Source organism: Centropristis striata, chromosome 6 (genome assembly GCF_030273125.1).
Source record: "Centropristis striata isolate RG_2023a ecotype Rhode Island chromosome 6, C.striata_1.0, whole genome shotgun sequence".
Classification (NCBI taxonomy): Eukaryota; Metazoa; Chordata; class Actinopteri; order Perciformes; family Serranidae; genus Centropristis; species Centropristis striata.
In genome coordinates this window covers 3,902,888-3,924,497 of record NC_081522.1, presented here as the reverse complement: position 1 = coordinate 3,924,497, position 21,610 = coordinate 3,902,888, and the positions used below count along the sequence as shown (strand labels likewise).

Below are 21,610 nucleotides of genomic sequence, written 5' to 3'. Positions count from 1 at the left end.
CATCAGAAAAAAAGATAACAAGATAAGGAAAGCAATATTTACAATAAATTATTATATTTAAAAGAAAAGAAAAACTAATAACAATAAAAGAAAGCAATATGTACAATCATTGAATTACAATCAACATATAATTTATACAATCTAACTGTCCCAGCAAAAAAAGTAAAAATAAATAATAAATAAAAATAAAAATAAAAAATAAAAAAATATAATAATAATAATAATAATAAATAAAATAAAAAATAAAAACAAAAAAACCAACAGCTGTGTGTCACTCGCTGTCTCTCAGTGTGTGACAGGCAGAAACATAGACTGCTGCTAATCTAATCTAATCCAATCCCCTTTATTTATATAGCACAATTTTAGCAAACACAAGGTTTCCAAAGTGCTGCACAAACAATAAATACATAACACAATACAAAGAGATGTAGTAAACAATAGATCAGTAAGATGCAATAAGATGCAATAAATTAAAAATGGGATAAAAATAAATAAAATAAAATGTAAAATGTACTGCCCGCACAAAATAAAATATGCATGAATACAATAAAAACAAAAAATCATAAAATCATAAAATCAACATAAAATCAACACTCTACGTGGTGTTAAAAGCCAACGAGAAGAGGTGGGCTTTAAGAAGAGATTTAAATCTAGAGCTCTGTGACTCTTCCCCGAGGAGGAGCGGCAGTTTTTCCTCATTATGTCCTCATTATGTGACTTAATCCGAGTCTTATGATCTGATTTTTTTTTCCCAGGGGAACCCAGAGAGGAGGAGGTTGAGGCGAGGGGAGACGGTTGAGGTCAGCAGCCCCTCTGCGAGCCTGGACGCCAGGCCCCGGCTGAGAGAGCGGCCCCTGGGTCGCTGTCACACCCTGGACTCAGGAGAAGAAACACTGGAACGACAACACACTCCAAACATGACCGAATACACTCCACAGGAGAGCAATCAGACAGATGACACACACACTGACCACACAGCAGGAGCTCAGGCGCCCAGAGACGAAACGCAGCCTGACACCGGTGAAACACACTCCACTGATGACTGCAGCACAGGAAGTGAAACCTCCACATCCTCGTTGTGTAACGCCCCGTCACGTGCTGATAACCCGTGTGAACCCCTGACACGCCCCTCAACCACTTCCTCTGCTTCACACGACGCCACCGAGCCGTCTGAAGGTAACAGCCCCAGTCTTTGTCCTTTAAACGGAGAGTCTGAGTCGCCAGACGACCAGACTCGTACGGACAGTGAGGCTTTGCAGTCAGACGGCAAAGACGGAGACCCCGTCCCCACCTGCACTGACCCCCACCCCGAAATCCAGACAGATGGAGGCGACCAGAAAGACGCCGATGCAACGCAAGAAAAGAGTGAAGAGTTGACTCATGAAGACTGCGACTGAAACGGAGACATTATGAGGAGATTACAGAGGAGCACCAAACATTTGGCTTCCTTTTCCATCGATGGAACAAAACACCAAATATTTGAAAGGAAAAAGAAAGCACACGGTTTCAGATCAGACGCGACACTGACTACGTTTACATGCACAAAAATATTCCAGTTATTCTGAAAAAGAGACTACTCCCACTGAGCTGTTTACATGGCTAATGAGAATGAATATTCCAGTAATATTTCCCTTTACATTCAGCCGTGCGTACTCCTGTCGAGGTAAAACGAACGGCTGTGTTTGACAGGAACATGTCATTCATCGCATCAAAATAGTGGAACTGCTTGTGCCATTATGATCGTTTTTTTCACTCCTTTAATCACCTTGTTGAAACCCAAGTTGTGAAATTTGCACATGTCCAAAAACCTCTTGATGTCCAAGTCTTTAAAACTGATTCTGATATCGTGATTCTTCAGGCACAACACAGAGCAGAATGTAAACAGGCAAGTTTTTGTGTCGCAAACTGCTGTAAAAACCCAGATTGAGATGCATAGAACAAACGTGCTGCAAAGTCCAAAGTATGCTTGTGAAACCTGAATAATAATGGTATATCACACATCTTGATCAAAAAAATGCTACATTCAGAATAAGTCCAACTTCAGAATATCTAAATGGAATATGCTGTTTGCATTCAGACACATTGACATATTTGGAAAAAGAAGTGGAACACCAGTGGACGTGTGAACGTAATCAGTGACTCTATGACAAAGCTTTCTCATCTTGTCTCCGTTTCTTTAGTAGAAAGTAAATCCAAATTTTTAGGGCAGACTGTTTGACTTCTTTCAGCTCTTTCAATAGTTTTAAGTCTACAGTAATAATGCGGGCTAAAAGGAGTTTCCCAAAAGATTTTCCCAACTTGCAGAGCATTATAATTTCTCACTTGTCCCCAGTGATATCTAACCATGCGGATGGGATTTCTTATGGGGAACTGTAGCCGTTATCTATGCTCCAGACTCCATTGACAAAAACAATGATTTTAACCCTTTGATGCACAACATATTGACCCCCCTTCTAATGCACAATATGGGTCAAAAATTACCCGCATTCATTCCCTTCATGTTATTTAATGCTGGCTGTGTGTTTCTGTGCTCTATCTTTTGATATAAACTTATTTTATGATTGAATATTCCAAATATTCTTTAAATAGCTTGTTTTTGATAACAACAGATCATTATTTCCATTTTGCCTCTCATACTTTATGAAAAAAAAGTTTTTGTATTATTACATAGCTAACTACTTGGCTAAGTAGCTTGCTCAGCTAACTACTCAGCAAAGAAGTTAGCTAAGTAGTTAGCTTAGCAAGCTACTTAGCCAAGAAGTTAGCTAAGTATTTAGCTTAGCAAGCTACTTAGCTAAAAATGGATATGGGTCATTTTTTACCCATGTTGTGCATAAGAAGAGTAGTGACACAAAAAGGGATTTTATTAAAAAAATGAATAAAGGAAAACATAAAATTTGGATGTATGATGATCAAAAACAAATTATTTGAGGAAAACCTTGAATACTGAATGATGAAAATAATTTTTTGTAAAGATATAGAACATAAAAACTCTGTCGGGTCACTTTAGACCCATGTTATGCATCAAAGGGTTAAATAGCAGAACAGAGGAGTTGCTGGTCTACCGCTGCCTCAATTAGTTAGTTTGACCAGCAAGTCCAGTGTTTTGCAAGTTAATATTACTGTTTTTGTCAATGGAGTCTGGTGGCTTTGAAGATAACATATTACAGCCTCTGTTTCCCTTGTGTCAACTTAAACAGGCCTGCCAGACGGCAAATTAAGGCAGTGATAATATTCTAAATAAAGCTTACACTTAGCTAAAATACATTAGGCTGCTGCCCTCGTCCACAGCATAGAAATAAAATCCAAATTAACCCTTTAAAAACCTTTTTGATTAGAAATGTTAAATATTACATTCGATAGGATCATTTTCTGCGTTCTGTTTCATCTCCCTGTGTCAAAAGTCAATACCGGCATATAAAACGGACTAAATTATTTCATTGTGACATTAACAGGTCAGATGTTTTCTGTAACATTAACAAGACAGTTAAATTCCTCCAGTCTGAAGAGCTCTTTGGTCTCAGCCACTGCTGGATCTCCTCCTCCTGAGTTTTAAGCACTTTCTTCTTCTTGCCTTCAGAAAAAGAAAAAGGGATGCAAACTGACGTTATTTTAGATTGTATGAATGTTGCTTGAGTTTAATTTTATGCCACTGGACTGTAGCTCCAAATCTGACCAGACTTCATTTGAAGAACGTGCTGTTTTACTTGAATACTAGACGTTTTCAGTGTTAAAAATGGATTCACAGTTTGGTCGTTTTTTTGCTTGTTTTCACAGTTTAACATCATACTACTTCACTTCTATTTTTATTAGGATCATTTTATTTTATTTATGACTTGTTGATGGTAGTGTATTGTGTGTTCGGAGATGTTCAGCTTCTCCTGAATGTTAGAATGTGTTATCTCCACACAAACATAGGGCAGGTTAAAGGATCACACTGCTGGTTTTTATTGTTTTTATCCCGTTAATTACAATCCTGATATTTTACATCACTTCTAATTATTTTCACAATCATAGTAACATATTTTAAGATTGTCTTCCTTTCTTGCAACTATTCATTTTAGCTTATTTCTTTAAAAAAGGATTATGTTTTGATGCTGTTTTAGACAGTGTCTGAACTTTTTTGGATATTCATCTATTCATTTATTTAATAGGAACGTGATTTACTGGGATCAAATTATCTTTTAAAGTCGTGTCCAGCAGCATATGGATAAATCTATAAATATTACTACTTACTGATATTTTATACATCGGAGAGTGATTTTTAGTTGGTATATTAATTGATAATACAAATACTTTTTATTTGCAGCTCAACCTTAAAAACAATAAGTTACAGCTTTAGTTTTACTTGTGATGATTTTGGTCAAATGTAATTTAGAACATAAAAGCTGTGTTTTAAATTCAGTATTATTATTTCACAGGATTTTTGACTTGCTTTGTCATGATACAATACAGAATGATTCTTTATTTTTGTAATTCAGTGAGTGAAGTTGACTTTCACACAAAACTGAAATGAATTAAAAAAACCCTCAGTGTATGATTTGGAAACAAGTCAGCAGTGATGTAAAACAGAGAAGTTAATGAGTGAAATAAAACATGCAAAATCACCAGTTTGCTCCTTTAACATTGGGAGATATTTTGGGTGAGACACTTCAGTAAAAACATTGTTTTATGTTTTTGACTGATGCTTCCATAACATGTTTTCTTTCAGACTAGTAGAAAGAAATTCATATTTACCAGAATCAGAATATCTTTATTCTGAAGGTTTTTACTGAGAGGTTTGTTCATAGATCATCCATAGTCAGGTTCAGATTTGTTTGTGTTTGTTTTATCTGATTTTTGGAGTGATTTAAAAATAAAAAAAAAATAAAATGAGATATCCAAAATTATCTCTGGAAAAACTTTTGACTCTAATTTGTCACTTAACTTAACTTAATGCCTGATTTCCAATCATTAAACACAGAATTTCAGAAAAGGTGTGAGGTAATAAAAAAATATTGTCCTAATGTAAATAATAAACTGCGAAAATGTAATGGTTTCATCATCCTATTAACATCTAGCATCTGCAGGTTGATCAATCTTAAAAAGTGGGTTGGCAGTGATGTAAAACATAGAGTAGTTAAGGAGTTTGGTCCTTTAACATTAGAAGATAATTAATACAGATACATTACAGCATAATGCAACAACAGTACTGTAGAATCAGTGTTAAACATGTTCACCTCACATAGTTTTTACTTATTTAACCCTTTGATGCACAACATGGGTAAAAAAGGACCCGCATTCATTTCCCCTGTTATTTAATGCTTGCTGTGTGTTTCTGTGCTGTCTGTTTTGATATCAACTTATTTTATGATTGAATATTTTAAGTATTCTTTAAATATCTTGTTTTCGATAAAAACAGATCATTATTTTCATTTTGCTTCTAATAGTTTATAAAGAAAAAAAGTTTTTGTATTATTACATAGCTAACTACTTGGCTAAGTAGCTTGCTAAGCTAACTACTTAGCCAAGAAGTTAGCTAAGTAGTTAGCTTAGCAAGCTACGTAGCAAGCTACTTAGCTAAATACTTAGCCAAGAAGTTCGCTAAGAAGTTAGCTTAACAAGCTACTTAGCTTAAAAATGGATATGGCTCATTTTTCACCCATGTTGTGTATTAGAAGAGTAGTGACAGAAAAAGGGATTCTATTCAAAATAAATAAAGGAAAACATATAAATTAGGATGTATGATGATCAAAAACAAACTAATTGAGGAAAACCTGGAATACTGAATGATGAATTATTGCAAAGATATAGAACATGAAAACTCTGTCGGGTCACTTTAGACCCATGTTGTGCATCAAATGGTTAACTGTGTGTTTTAGTGACGATGAAACTCACTGCTTCAGTTTAATCCGACCTCTTTGACTCTTTGTGTTCCAGTTAGTTTTGTCACTTTTAACCTTCCGTTTGTTTCGGGTGTGTCCACTGTTTTTAGCACGTCACACACAATTTTTCACTGAGTCTCCAGCAAAGCAGCGTCTTTATGTTTCAGTGTCTAATTTAAGATGAAAGGATGTCAAACCCAATCAGAAGTCTTACTTATTTTTGTACCAGTTTTTATTTTCAGGTTTGGATGTTTAAAAATGATGTGAATGTGCCTTATTTAATTCACACCCAAGTAACAAGTAATAATAAACATTTCATTGAGACTAATATTTTTATCAGTGTTTTTTTCTTTCAGTCTATATTGATTCCCGGTGGAGAAATTCCAGCGTAGCACCCAGCACAAGGAGAGCACTTACATTTAATTTAATTTGTTTTAAGTTAAGTATGTTGGATGTAAAGTAAAATATAAAAGGTGAACTGTATTGACAGAGTATACGATTATGCATAATATAGCATATAATATATAAAGTATAGTCTGATATGTCAGTATAGTAAAATATGTAATTAATTAAAGTATTACTTCTAATTATTAGATTGGTGTAGTAATCAGACTAAGGTTATAATTGTTAACTTTGTGTGAATTTTTTTTACCTGAAATAGAAAGTACTAACTTAAAAAATATAAATACAGGAAATGTTTTTAGTATTATTCAGTTTGATCAAATGAGTCACCCTATGTTTATTGAGACTGGGATGTGTTGTGTTTTTATTTTAATACCTATTCTGAATTTAAACCCCCTAATACCCCTAATATCAAAAATAATGAAAACTAAACTCAAATGAGCAACCCCACTCTGTAAACTAACTGAAATGTATCGAAAAATAGTTTAAAATAAAAAATAATTTTATTTACGTATCTGAAAATTTACTTTTATATTTTTTGTTATTATGTTTTGAGACTAAAAAGTAAATTAATGCAATATTTTTTTTATTATTATTATTTTGGGTGTTTTTCCTCTAATGGCCACAAGGGGGCAACAATATCCAGTAGAAGGCGGCGATGCAACAGTTGCCAACCGAAAACCGTAGAAGAAGAAGAAGACGAACAAGCGGCAATAAAACTTCAACAAGCGACACAAAGGTGAGATTCCTGCTTTATCTGAAGCGTTTTTAAGCCGCGTTTTCCTGTTTTGGAAGAGCTAAGACTTCAAGCATGACGACTGAGTGGTTGGTTTGACAAATATCAGTGTGTTGAGCCGTCACATGTCCGTTAAAAACCAGCGCACAGCTGCTTTTCAATGAGATGGGAGGTGACAGTTCGCCCCCGAACAGGGCCAATAACATATAAAAAACATCTTATTACTTAGCTTTATATCATTCCACTGGGAATAATCATCACTCAGAATAATAATAATGTTGTGGTGTTAACTAAGGCTCAGTTGTGTTGTTTTACCTGCCTTGTGAATATCTAAATATGAAAATGTGTAGCTAAACAGCTGGATAAGCTAACTAGCTGTTAGCTGTTAGCCCTTGTATATTAGCAAGCTAACTGACAGCTAACAGGCATGTTACGGGTTTGTCGTTATATTAGGGGTGTGCCATATCGTATCGTTCACGATAATACCGGTATTTTTTTTTTACGGTTAAAAAAAAATGCATATCATGATATTGGCAACATTCCTACTTCTTGATGTAGTAGTTAAAGTTGTTTTAATAACAAAAAGCTACTTACTCCCTGTCGCTAAACACATGCAGCTTTCAAAATAAGAGCACGGTGTGTTAACAGAATCCACCACAGAACTTACAAGAAGACTGTCAAAATAAAATGCCTTAAATAAAACATACAATTACCTTTATTCTCCTTTACAAAATTCATTAAAATATGCCCCCAGAACCCCTAAATGGTTATTTTTATTATTTGCTCATACTCAAGAGTCAAGAGTAAACGTTTTTGTATTTGGCAACTGTTGAGATTTATACTTCACACTACATGTTAGATTTTTAATTATTTATACAGACAAAAAAAAAATCATATTTTCTATATCTTTTTAAGTATTTGCTAATATCGTCAAGAATATCGTCATTGCAAAAATAGCCTGAAATATCGTGATATTCTTTTAGGGCCATATCGCCCACCCCTACGTTATATTATGAGGTATCTGATAGTTTCCAGTTTTATTTGTGGAAGTTAGAGAGTTTTCTAAATGTGGCTAACATAGAGCTAAGAGGCTAGAAATACTGTGTGTTAGGTGGCTGCTGGGTTTGTTATGACAACATTTCGTCACACTGTTAAAATAATCTTTTAAGTCATTTTTTGTCAGATTTGTCTCTTTTTTTTGCCTTAATCATCTCCTCATAGCCACCTATGGTAAAATCGCCTACATCCTCAGTTGATCAGATCATGTGATTTTACCCCTTTAAGATAATGGCCTATGCAGTGGTGGAATGTAACTAAGTACATTTACTCAAGTACTGTACTTAAGTACAATTTTTAGATATTTGTACTTTACTTGAGTATTTCCATTTTATGTTACTTTATACTTCTACTTCACTACATTTTGAGGCAAATATTGTACTTTTTACTCCACTATATTTAGCTGACAGCTTTAGTTACTTTTCAGTTCAAGATTTAACATAAAAACATGATTAATATGAAATGTTTGCTAACATGTTTACATATTTTAAATTGAACATCAGAAGAGTATATTAAGTAGTAAAAATGAGCCCTACCTTGAGAAAATTAAAGCGGTCCGTACATAAATGCATCAAAAATAATAACCCACCAATATATTTTTAGAATATATAAAACAATCCAAGTGGGTCCATTCTGCATAAAAAGTACTTTTACTTTTGATACTTTAAGTACATTTTGATGCTGATACTTTTGTACTTTTACTTCAGTAAGTTTTGAATGCAGGACTTTTACTTGTAGTGGAGTCATTTCACAGTGTTGTATCAGTACTTTTACTTAAGTAAGGGATCTGAATACTTTTTCCACCACTGGGCCTATGTCAAGTGTGTGACTTAAGCGGATTTATTATGCCTCAGTCAAAATAAAATGTGACTAAGGCAATTTTTTGAACATGCCTTTGTAACTTAAGCAAGATATGGTAACACTTTATTTTGAAGGTGTCTACATTAGAGTGACATGAGCGTGTCGTAAACATGACATGGGATGTGTCATGAACATTAATGACACTTTGAAGTAACACTATGCACATGATACTTGTCATGCCATGTTTCTGACAGGCTTGTGTGACTCTTATGTAGATACCTTCAAAATAAAGTGTTACCATATCTTGCTTAAGTCACAAAGGCATGTTCAAAAAAATTGCCTAAGTCATTTATTTCTCTTAAGTTACATAATTTACACATAGGCAAGGCAAGTTTGTTTGTATAGCACAATTCAACACAAGGTTATTCAAAGTGCTTTACATACACATTGAAAACATGTGTCAACAGTCAATTAAAACAGGGAAATAGAAATAAAGATATAAATAGGATAAAATAAGATACAGCAGGATAAAAAAAAGAGATAAAATAATAAAAAGCACAAGTCAAACATTGTGTAGTTAAAAAGTAAGGGCAGTAGAGTAGAGCAGATAAGTGTTAAAGTTAAGAGTACGCTTCAGTAAACAATAGTGTTTTCAGTCCTGATTTAAAGGAGCAGACCTCAGATCTACAGGTAGTTTGTTCCACAGGTGAGGAGCAGAATAACTGAAAGCTGCCTCACCCCGCTTAGTTCTTGTTTTTGGGACACGCAACAAGCCAGTTCCAGATGACCTAAGGGGTCTGGATGCTTCGTAGAGAGGGAGCAGATCAAGCAGGTAATTTGGTCCGAGACCATTTAGAGCTTTGTAGACCAGCAGTAAGATTTTAAAATCTATCCTCTGACTCACAGGAAGCCAGTGTAGTGATTCAAGGACCGGTGTAATATGGTCCAGTTTCCTGGTGTTTGTGAGGACTCTGGCAGCAGCGTTCTGGATCAGCTGCAGCTGCCTGATTGATTTTTTGTTAAGACCTGTGAAGATGCCATTGCAGTGATCCAATCTACTAAAAATAAATGCATGGATAAGTTTTTCCAGTGTTGTTATAGTATAGTGTTACTATGCCGATAGCCATCCTTTGTTGCATCCTTTTTGAGTGAAATGATCAATAAATGTCATATGTCACACTTATGACACTTGAAAAAATGAGTTAGGCGATTATTTTAACAGGGTGACAATATAACGCCACAAACTTTAGAAACATTATTTTGGTGTGGTGCATTTTTGACAGATTTGACATTAATGTAAGTTATAGCCAATGATTGAATCCAGCTGAATATATTTTCTCAATATCTACAAACTCATTATGTGTACTTTGCTTGTTTATTTAAAATGTATTCCACTATATACTTCTACTTGTTTACATCTCAGTAGGACTGGGCGATATATCTATATAAAAGATATATCGATACATTTTTAAATGTTAATTAGACCATATTGCCTATATCGATATAGTTCTTTTTTTTCTTTCTTTATATATAAATGCCGCTCTTACTAGGGTTTGTCATATTTAGTTATTTTGTAATGTTCGTTATTCTTTTCCCATATAATATATTTATTTCAGAAAAAGATTGGCCTATTTTATTTCATAGGCTACATTTGTTTAAGATATTTTTTTCATTTAAATGTGCAATTTATGGAGCCTTGATTTAAAAAAAAAAAAAAAAAAAGGTACTGAAGTTATACAGTATTTATGTTCACTTAAATAAATGGTTTCAATAAATGTCATATTTGGCTTTGACTTTGACTTTGAACATTTGCTCCCACGCGTTTAAAATATCAGGATATATATCCTATATCGATATTCAGCCTAAATATGTCGGGATATGACTTTTGGTCCATATCACCCAGCCCTACATCTCAGACACAAATATTGTACTTACTAGTGCACTACATTTGTCTGAAAGATTTCTTACTTTTTAGATTACATGTTTTCATCCCCTTGTTGTTCAGTGAAAACAAACAATGCATCTCCAGATGTGCTGATTTTTAATGTTTATTTCATGTGTTGAGAGAATTCTCAGACTTCTTAAGCTTAATAAACTCTTCAAAACCCTGTTGGATCGGCTGGAAAATGCAACAGCTGATTTTTTTTTTTTCGTAGTGGTTCTCACAGGACAGTGAAGCTACAAACACATGATAATCGTAAAGAATATTATGTATTGCTGTAGATTAAACTACCTACCTACCAGAAAACTCGAGCATAAAGAGTTACTTTATGTGTGGAGAAAATCCTCCTACTTCTTCAGCTAAATAATCTCTTTAAAAACCATCTTGGATCATTTTAAAAGAGGTAAAATTAGCACAACTATAAGCATCTACAGCAGTAAAATGAATCCAAAATCATCATATATAGTAGTAAAACACTGACATGGAACATTTAACTCCACAATCAGTACTTTTTTCAATTCTAAGTACATTTTGCGGATTATATTTGCACACTTTTACTTATCTAAGGCTTTGAATGCAGGACTTTTACTTGTAGCATTTTTACAATGTGGTATTACAGTCGTACTTTTTCTTCAGTAAAGGATCTGAATACTTGTTCCACCAAAGCTTGAGCTTTTTTCTCTGTTGTCCACAGCGATGTGACGCAGACACAAAACAGCTTGTGACTCCATGGAGCAACTGGAGGAGAGGGCATAGTGCTTTCAAGCAGAGGCATTTTTAATTAGGTGAGTACGCATCCTCCTGACTCTAACTTCACCTTCACCGATACAACACTGGGAGTCCATGATACAATGCTTTATTTTCTTCTGATACTTCTGCATATGCAGCCCTTTTATTATCACGTTTCATTTACTTTGGCAGTATATGAAGTATTATAAGATAAGTCTTTGTTGTGCCCCAGAAGGGAAAAAGGTGTTGCAGCAACACAAGGTTGCAATAGTTAGGTTGAAAACGTATAATAATAATAATTATAATAATAATAAGAAGAAGAAGAAGAAGAAGAAGAATAAGTATATACAACTAGAAGTAATAATTTGCAATGCTAGGAATAGGGTTGTCAAAAGTATCGATACTCAAAAAAGTGTCGATACTAAAACGTTGTATCCGGATACAATACTCATTTTCAAAAGTATCGAGTATCTGAAGCTTGTTATCATAGTTGCAGTTTCTTTTTGCACAACTGTTTTTTATTATAAATATTTAACCTGTGGTTCTGGGAATTTTTACATGTTGCATTTTTCTTGTTGATAAAAATATTTCTTTTAAATTTTGTTTTTATCCTTGTGGTATCGAAAATGGTATTGAGTATCGAATATTTTCCTGAGTATCGGTATCGAGTTGAAAATGTTAGTATCGTGACAACCCTAGCTAGGAAAGACCGGGAAACAATAGTACGCCACCTTTTTGTGTAGCTGTGTGCCACTTGTAACACAAATGTCAAGTACTGATTAAATCAATGATGAGGTTGTTAATTAAACATGGATAAATTAATCCTGGTTGCTAGCCTGGGTATACCCATACTGCCTTGCGCGCTCAAATTTAATTTCGAACCTCCATCCAGTCTGGCAACCAGAGAGGTTTCTTAGCCCTGTTTTAGGGATCCAATCACAGAGCGGGGAGGGACGGCAAGACGATGACGCGTACTACTCGGCACTTGGAAGCTTGTAGTTTTCTTACGGATCCAACATGGCTGCTGCAGACGCGAAACTCTCTTTAGCTGTAGATGGTGTTTTAAATAGTTAAGAGCGAAAGTTGAAAGGCGAAAGGTCTCTCGGCGGCTCCGCTGTCCCCCGGCTCGTAGCCAGATCACCGGTACTAATACTAGCTACCGTAACGCCGGTGATCTCGCTACGAGCCGGGGGACAGCGGGGCCGCCGAGAGACCCGCAGCAGCTTGTTTATTGCCCATAAAATCAGTGGATGTGTGTGGCTGAATGACATGAGGGGGAATAAAGCGTGAAAATAAATAATCTTGCAGAAAGCAAGAACTGGAGAAGCAAAGCAGCAAGCAACACTCTCTCACAGACACACACACAACAAACATCCATTTCTGTCGCTCTACTACGTCATCTGGTATAACTGATCTGATTGGCTAAGAGCTACCTACAGACGCTTTGATAGACATTCTAAGCGTCCAATAAACGGCTCCGGAGGATCGTAAACCACACCTCCTCTACGGAGAAATGAACGGCTGGTTGCCAGACTAGATCTCATTTGAGATTAGTCTGGTGTTAGCCAGAATATTTTCAGCTTAATATCTTACATCAGTTAAAGTTAGTTCAACCTGCCTTTCCGCCTCTGTTCCCTCCATCAGGGCACAATGTCCTCAGGCCACAGGCTGAGGGACGTGGAGCAGCAGCGCCCCCTGCTGGATGGGGAGGATGTTGCAGAGAGGAATTCCCGCAGCGAGGAGAAGCAACTGTGGTTCATCCAGGACTGCTGCGGCATGGTTTGTGCCTTCATCACCTGGTTCCTGGTCTTCTTCGCTGACTTTGTGGTCACCTTCGTCATGCTGCTGCCCTCCAGGAGCTTCTGGTACGCCGTGGTCAACGGCGTCGTCTTCAACAGCCTGGCTGTGCTGGCGCTGGCCTCCCACCTCCGCACCATGCTGACCGACCCGGTGAGGAAGCTGAGGGGAGACCAGTTGGTTGATTAAAAATAGGAGTTCTATGTTACAACTAAGCCAGGGATGGGCAACTGGAGGCCCGGGGTCCGCATACGGCCCGCACCCTCACTTGAAGTGGCCCTCGGTACAACTACATGCATTTGAGCATGAAATCTTAAAAGTGCATTGTAAAAATGTTCTAAATTACTTCTTGCATTAATGCTGGTCTGCTGTTCTTGCACTGATGAAAAAAGAAATCACAGTGAGTGGTTATTTTTTATTTGCTTCAAACCTTTTGTATTCCTATTTATACTGTTATACATGCATTTGAAGGCATGAAATATGTTAAGTTACTGCACTGTAAACATATTTAAAATTGGAGTTTCATCATATTTGGTTAAGTGCACGCTCCTATATGTGGCCCTGTGGTAGTGTCTATGAAAAATTGTAGCCCCTTCCAGCATTTAAGTTGCCCATCCCTGAACTAGGCCATGACATATTTCTCATTCTCTCTTTGCATCGTCCATCTTTCCTGCGTCTCTTCTCCTCAGGGAGCCGTTCCTAAAGGAAACGCCACTAAAAAGTACATGGAGAGTCTGCAGCTGAAGCCAGGCGAGGTCATCTACAAATGTCCAAAATGCTGCAGCATCAAACCCGAGAGGGCTCATCACTGCAGGTCAGAAGGGTTCAATCTACCTGGAGGGTAGTTTCAACATTAACTCTGCTTTTCTGTCCATTTGGCAGTAGAAAAAGACTCTGAACTAGACAGAAAATTTGCAGTAAAACCAAAACTAGGAGCTAAAAGAGGCTGAAAAGCTCAGTGCTGCTGCAGACTTGGTGGTAATTATCTGTTGGTTCAGCATGATGAACTTAATATTTTTAATTATATTTAAATTATGTATTTCCCTGATGGTGTGATAAAGAAATTTCAAATGGAACATCTTCTGAGAAGTCTGATTGAACTTTTTTTCTAAAGCTTTCAATCATAATACACAGCTGTTTTGTTTCCAGCCGAAGTTTTTTTTTAGACTTCTTTTACATTAAAAAATAATGTGATGCTCTTTGGTGATATTTATATGAAAGTGATGTTTTACTCGTATAATCAGAAGATAAGCAAGAGAATGGAAATTACTTTATATGTTTTCTGCTAGAGAAGTGGAAGCCAACATGTTTTCTTTGCTATGATTTTTTAGCTTTTAAAGATATCAATACTGCATCAATTAAAAAGCAAATTTGTCAGTCTAGACGTGAAGTAATACTGTCAAGTTTCTATTGAGGCTTTTTGAATGAAGCTGCCTGTCATATTTCATCATCACCCTAAAATTAAGAAAACTAAATCCTTGAAACCAAATTCTTAATTTGAATTAATTGATTCAACAGATTTATTTTTAGCGGCCACCACAATATTTAACATTGACCGCCACACATTCTACAAATAGTATAATAGTAAATATAATAGTGTAGCCCTATATTTATCTGCAACAGAGAGACTCATAGCTTCCAAATGTTGATATAGAACTCCAGTGTCAGCTTTGTGATTAAAGTGTTCATTACAGCCCTACATGTCCCCTTTTCTTCTTCTACAGTATCTGTAAGCGCTGCATCCGCAAGATGGACCACCACTGTCCCTGGGTCAACAACTGTGTCGGAGAGAAGAACCAGCGCTTCTTCGTCCTCTTCACCGTAAGTTCATTTACAGCCGTATCCATCCATCTGATTTTCTTATGATATACTCTATATCAGTAGTTCTCAACCTTTTTGAGTCGCAACCCCAAATTTAACATGCATGTTGTCTGTGACCCCTGCTCACTGAACACAATCTCACACGCACAGTTCAGATCACCCAAAAAAGTAAACAAAATCCCACAAAAACACATATTGACCACAAAATGATCAAAAAAGACACAAAATTACCAAAAAAGACACAAAAATGACCAGAAAAGACACAAAATGTCGAAAAAAAGACACAAAATGAGCAAAAAAGACACAAAAATGACCAGAAAAGACACAAAAGGACCAAAGAGACACAAAATGACCACAAAATGATCGAAAAAAGACACAAAATGAACAAAAAAAGACATTAAGTGACCAAAAAGACTAAAACACATTAACACATGAACACTTCAACACAGTGGAGACAGAGCTGACTTCCAAAATGATTTGGCGACCCCCAGAAATCATCTTGCGACCCCAAGGTTGAGAATAGCTGCTCTATTTGATAGGCAATAAAAGTATTTTTGTTGGTTTTGTTGAAAAATGAAAGGAAGGAAAGATAATGCAAATTTGAGGAGTCTTGTCTGTTATTTATAACATTGTAAAATGACTCCCGTATTTTTCTTGTTTGAATGTTTGATCCCAACAGTCGGCCTTCGTCTGCTGATTGAGGAAGCAACTATGGTGACAAATCTGTGTGTGAATAGCTTCAAGTGTGTTGCAGTTGTTTTAGTACTATTGTTAGTAGTTAAGTTGTTAAGAGCAGTGGTTCCCAACCTTTTTCTTGAGGGACCCACATTTTTACCATTGTAAACTTTGGCGACCCCCCCATTGTCCATTGCTTCTATGAAGCCGAACTCAATGTGACTTTCATGGTACCCTCTCTGTTTCTTTTTGAGATATTCAGCATTTTCGTCTCCCTGACGCGTCGCCATTTATCCATTAGCTCTGTGTTTCTGTTGCTAGGTGAGGTTACCACTAGGTGAGGCTACCGCTAGGTGAGGCTACCGCTAGGAGAGGTTACCGCTAGGTGAGGTTACCGCTAGGTGAGGCTACCGCTAGGTGAGGTTACCGCTAGGTGAGGTTACCACTAGGTGAGGTTACCACTAGGTGAAGTTACCACTAGGTGAGGTTACCGCTAGGTGAGGTTACCGCTAGGTGAGGTTACCTGTGTATACTGCAGGAGGGATGTTACACATGTCCTTATCTATTGTGATTTTTCGAAATAATTAATACCCACTTGTCCCACTAATGCTGACTCATCTATATTTAACACATTAGATTTATTACCTCCCTTAAAATCAAGAGGGCTTCAAGCCCCCCCTTGGATCTTTGGCGCCCCCCTTGGGGGGTCGGGCCCCCCCTGTTGGGAATCACTGGTTTAGAGCTTAGAAGTTGCTGAAAATTATAGACAAATATAGAGGAGAAATAGTGGAACTATGAAGATGATATTTTGCTTAATAGAAAGTCAAACATTTTTGCATTGAAATGCTTTCTTTGCGCCTAAACTTTCTGTCACTCATGTTGCATATTTTGGCACCACAACAGGCTGAACATGATGAAAAGTAAGTACTCCTCAGAGAGTGAAGAGGTACTTCTTCTGTCCACAGATGTACATCGCTATGATCTCCAGTCACGCTTTGGCTCTCTGTGGGTACCAGTTCATCACCTGCATCAGAGTCCAGTGGAGCGGTGAGTCCTAAACACAGCTGGCCTGCTCATTTCAACTATATTTTTTAGTTGTCTTTCTCTTCAAGGGCCGGGCATCAACGTTCTTGTACAGGGTTTTCAAATGACACCCAGCATCTCTTGTATGAGTTATTTAGGACTGAAGCTTACTGTAATTAGGGCCTCGGGGTAATCGCACCGAGCACTACTGTTATACTGTGGATTTTTTCTTATTCCTCTTCCGGACGCAATTTTGTCCCACTACAGTCCTACAACTTAAAGAGTTGCAGGACAAATTATATATCAAAACGTGCGGTTTGATCGGGATCAATGTGCTATTACTTTTCTCTACAGAATACGAAAAAACTGCTCAAAATTTTCCATTGAAATGAATGGGACGGCCGACAAAAAATGAGCGAAAAAGAACAATAATTGGAGATTTTTAAACGTCTACTTCTCCGGCATAATCTCACCTAGAGACTCCATTTAAACTTTAAACAGTAGACACAAGTCTTGTGTATTGTTGTATTAATTTGCGTTTCGATAGGTCATATAGTTTTTTATCAATCCCTGTTAAATGACCATGATCATTTTTGGAGAAATTCTGAGATTATAATGGGTGTGTATTGCACGGAATGTTCATGTCAGAGTGTGTGATGTCATCGCTCAGAGTGTAGAGGGAGAGGTAAAACTGTCAAAAAATAAATTTTAAAACTGCGCTCCAGGCCGCAAATTCCACTCTACAGAAATAATTTATACATAGAAACGTAGGAAAATTTGTCTTCTCACTCACAATCCTCTGGTAAAGCTGTCAGAGTTATAGTTTGGGCGTAAGACGCAGAGATGATCCACCAACACCACCAACAGCCTCATTGGCTCCCATATTAAAAACGCAGGAAGATTTCGGAAAAAGGAAAAAAAAAACAGTTTTTTTAGATCGCTCTAAGAAAGCTATTTTTTCATTTTTCTTAAAAATAATATGTAGACGTTCAGGAAGAACTCGGGACGCTCAAAGTGAAGTCGGATCAATGATAGGTATTATGGTTTTGCCAAAAATGCTTTCTGTTCGAGGCCAGAAATTCCAGTCTGTCTACCTCTGCTGTCACTGAGCCGGAACAGGTGTCAGTTAATTCTGTTGATTGCTTTGATCTGATTGCCTTTGATCTTTGATGTGATTACAGTTACAGATACACACACACACACACACACACATGCGCGTAAGCACGCACACACACACACACACACACACACACACAGTAACTTTATGTGATTTTAATTACACACACACACACACACACACACACACACACTTTGAAGTTAAAGGGCATAGTTTGAAATCTCTGAATCACTGTGTTGTTTTTCTGTCTTCAGAGTGCAGTGATTTCTCTCCTCCGGTGACGATGATGCTGATGATTTTCCTCTGCATGGAAGCCCTCCTCTTCTTCACCTTCACAGCTGTAATGTTCAGCACTCAGCTCCACTCCATCTGCAATGACGAGACGGTGAGGACATCAACTTGTGTTCTGAATATTCTACCATATGATGAATAACTGTTTCACTACTCCCTATCTGGCTGAGATTTTTAGTTTAGTTGAGTATTGTCCACATAAAGGTCACCCTGTGTCCAAATGAATTTATACTTGACACTGGAGCTTAACAGCAGACCTGTCGCGGAAATTGATTCTATGAAAATAATAGACAGAGCCACAATGAAGACATTTATATATATCCTTTATTTAACCAGGTAAAAAGTCTTGTTGAGATTAAAAAAATCTCTTTTACAAGAGAGACCTGGCCAAGAAAGCAGCATAAAAAGTTAAAGTAAAGTTATTTTATGCATATTTTCTTTTGTGCGGGCAGTACATTTTACATTTTATTTTATTTATTTTTATCCCATTTTTAATTTATTTTATCTTATTGCATCTTACTGATCTATTGTTTACTACATCTCTTTGTATTGTGTTATCTATTTATTGTTTGTGCAGCACTTTGGAAACCTTGTGTTTGCTAAAATTGTGCTATATAAATAAAGGGGATTGGATTGGATTGGATTAAAGTTTAAAACACAGTTAAAATAAACAATTAAATACAAAATACAGCCATCACAACATCATTGAAAGAGCATCAAGTAGAAACTCACACTGATCAAGAGAAATTATTTCTTTATCCTTTAGAAATGATTTAAAATCACCAATTGTGATCAATGTTTGATTTGTGCGTGTAACAAGGTTGTGTATGTGTGTGTGTGTCAGGAAATCGAGCGTCTGAAGAACGAGAAGCCGACGTGGGAGCGTCAGACTCGCTGGGCGGGGCTGCGCTCGGTGTTTGGAGGTCAACCGTCCCTGTTGTGGATCAGCCCCTTCGCTGGACTCCAACTACCAACCCTTCTCTCCAGACGTAGCTGGAAGGGCGGGGCAGAGTTCTCCGTTTGACCCGCTGTTATTCCAGCACTGCACAGTGGAGTGAATTATTACCAAACCACCACAGCGATGGTGTTTCATGGTGGTGATGAACCTGCAGCTGGGTTCACAGAGCAATATCCTTGAAGCTGTTACTGATCCGGAGAAACCAGATTCAGACTCTGCCGCAGGGCCCATGAGGAAGAAGCTTGGTCTCCATCTCTAATGCTTGACCTCTGACCTTCCTGTGAGGTGGAGGAGCATCATCCCTGCTGGGAGAAATTAAAGATCAGACTGACTGGAGGCCGGTGCTGCTGCTGGATGTGTGGAGAACCTTTAGAAGAGTTTCCTCCACATGAATCTGACAACTGATTCAGAGTTGAATGTGTTCATTTAGATGCTGAATCTTCTCAGAGCTATACCAGAAATTAATATTTGACCAACAATCATACGAACCTCTGCAGTGACTAAATAACGATTCTCCAAATCCACGGTTCCGCTCAGACCTCGACTTTTGGGCCGCAGTTTGGTTTATACTTTGTTTTGTTTAGATGAATGGTTTGTTGAAAAAAAACAGTGAAACATATTTTAGGTTTTTGTTAAATCAACTACAAGAACACTAATGAAGACTCAGGTAGATTCACTTCATAAATTAACTTCAAAGACTAAAAAGAGAGGACAAATCTGCAAATTTACAGTGTATAATTGTCCATTTGTAAACTTAGAAATCAGACACATATTTTTGTCCACAAAATCAAAGACAAATTAAATAATAAGATGCGTCAACAGCTGTTGGAGGGACATTAACAAAACACATGGCACATTTTAACTCCAGCGGCAGATATTATGGATGGTGACTCATGGCTAACAGTTGAATATCCTGATCTCAGATGTTTTCTTTGTGCCTGGAGGTGCTTCAGCTGTTCACAAGCACCTTTACTGCACCTCCTCCTTTATACCGCTCCTCCCGAGGTCTCCGTCCGCCCGCACTGACGAGACCGGTGACGGAACTGTGACGTGAGCTCCGTTTCTTCTGTCTGTGGAAGTTGATCTGCAAATGAAGTATTATACAAGTATTATAATGATTACTTTTTTTCCTTTCTGTTTATTTTAAACTACATCAAATATTTAAAGCTGTCCTGTTGAGTTTTCCCGCAAACAAACAAAAGTTCAGTGTTTCTCACTAAGACTCATTCTATGGACTCGAAAGTGTTGAATTAATTCCTTTCCCCATAAAACATTTGAGTATTTTATCACAGTTTAGAACTACACCAGAACCTTTAAGAAATCACGTTATAAAATTAAAAGCATGTAAAAAAAATCCTACCAATCACCATTTACTTCAGCATTTTTCTCCCTTTTTTACATTTTTTAATGATTCTTTCTAAACCCCAATGATAAAATGATATTTTCAATCCCACATTTCTCTTTAAATCAAACGTTTTTTCCTTAAAACACATTGGGGTTTTTAAGTGGATGTTGTGTTTGAACTCTCATCCAAAACCTTTTTTTTTTCCCCAGAGTGTTTCTTGTCAGATTCACCAAACACACAACACATTTCAAACACCTGAACCCTCAAATTGCAATTCAAAACATATCTGTTTTATTTACAAAAAGATAAAAAATAAAACTTTAACCCAAAGTGTAACATTTGCTTTCCTACATAAGCAGGATTGTAATCGTTACCATGCCAAAATACTCCATTAATTAGCATTATGAATGACATAAATACTTAAGATCTAAACTAAAATCCTTTTGTTAAACTCCCAATAACATGGAAGCCATGAAGCATATCACACTGAATATTTTATTTCTGTTAATCCTGCTAGCTGCATTGATCAAGGGATGGAATATATCAATCTACCAGTCAGTATTGTGTCAAATAATATATTGGGTTATGACCAAATATCTGCAGGACTCTTATGCTGAAACACATTTTTACTACCAATAATTTGCATAAAATGTAAAACCAAGTTGACTTTGTGCTCTGTTGACACAGTCTCTTAAATATCTTGCCACTTTCGAACAACTGCTCATAGGAATGGTTCTTTCCTGAGGCTTAATATGCTGATATTACTGTTTTTAAAGTATAAACGTCGCTGTTAAGTGCACAGTGAAATTGAACCGTGGGTATTCTGTGTTGTTCCCTGGAGAACATGAAATGCTTTGTGCTTTATATGTGTTTTTGTTTATCTCTGTACAATCTGGTTTAAACCACAATGGCCAATCAGGACTGGGTGAAGTGTTTCTCTGGTTATTTCATGCTACAGACTATTAAAAGGTTTATTTTAGTTTCACAAGTGAAATCAGGGTGTCTGCTGGTCTTCGTAAAAGTCTGAAAATGGCCTTTTAATAAAATGTAAAA

General features: G+C 36.8%; 2 protein-coding genes and 1 long non-coding RNA gene across 4 annotated transcripts in view; 2 read left to right on the top strand and 1 right to left on the bottom strand.

Moving 5' to 3' along the window:
* The window catches only part of ankrd27 (ankyrin repeat domain 27 (VPS9 domain)), a 70,572-nt gene extending 65,670 nt beyond the window's left edge, over positions 1–4,902 (top strand). The window contains exon 28 of the mRNA XM_059334894.1: positions 756–4,902. Within this exon, the coding sequence (XP_059190877.1) occupies positions 756–1,397 (642 nt within the window). The 3' untranslated portion in view covers positions 1,398–4,902. The remainder of the gene's footprint in view (positions 1–755) is intronic.
* The window catches only part of LOC131973076 (uncharacterized), a 139,001-nt gene that overhangs the window by 91,921 nt on the left and 25,470 nt on the right, over positions 1–21,610 (bottom strand). The gene's annotated exons all lie outside the window — the stretch shown is intronic.
* LOC131973066 (palmitoyltransferase ZDHHC7-like) lies at positions 6,948–20,748 on the top strand. 2 transcript variants are annotated; one of them, XM_059334912.1, is made up of 8 exons: positions 6,948–7,005; positions 11,496–11,586; positions 13,175–13,480; positions 14,017–14,141; positions 15,052–15,148; positions 16,789–16,870; positions 18,218–18,348; positions 19,099–20,748. In XM_059334912.1, the coding sequence occupies exons 3-8, from the start codon at positions 13,181–13,183 to the stop codon at positions 19,276–19,278; spliced, it is 915 nt and encodes a 304-aa protein (XP_059190895.1). In that variant the 5' UTR covers positions 6,948–7,005; positions 11,496–11,586; positions 13,175–13,180; the 3' UTR covers positions 19,279–20,748. The 2 variants fall into 2 exon arrangements, with proteins under 2 accessions (XP_059190895.1, XP_059190896.1); XM_059334913.1 differs by lacking the exon at positions 6,948–7,005 and having other exon boundaries at positions 11,047–11,586.

Excerpts from the sequence above, each read along its gene's own strand:
- LOC131973066 (XM_059334912.1), top strand. The coding sequence starts at position 13,181 with ATGTCCTCAGGCCACAGGCTGAGGGACGTGGAGCAGCAGCGCCCCCTG. Across the intron at positions 13,481-14,016 it reads GCACCATGCTGACCGACCCG|GGAGCCGTTCCTAAAGGAAA; the intron begins GTGAGGAAGCTG and ends TCTTCTCCTCAG. Across the intron at positions 15,149-16,788 it reads GCTTCTTCGTCCTCTTCACC|ATGTACATCGCTATGATCTC; the intron begins GTAAGTTCATTT and ends TTCTGTCCACAG.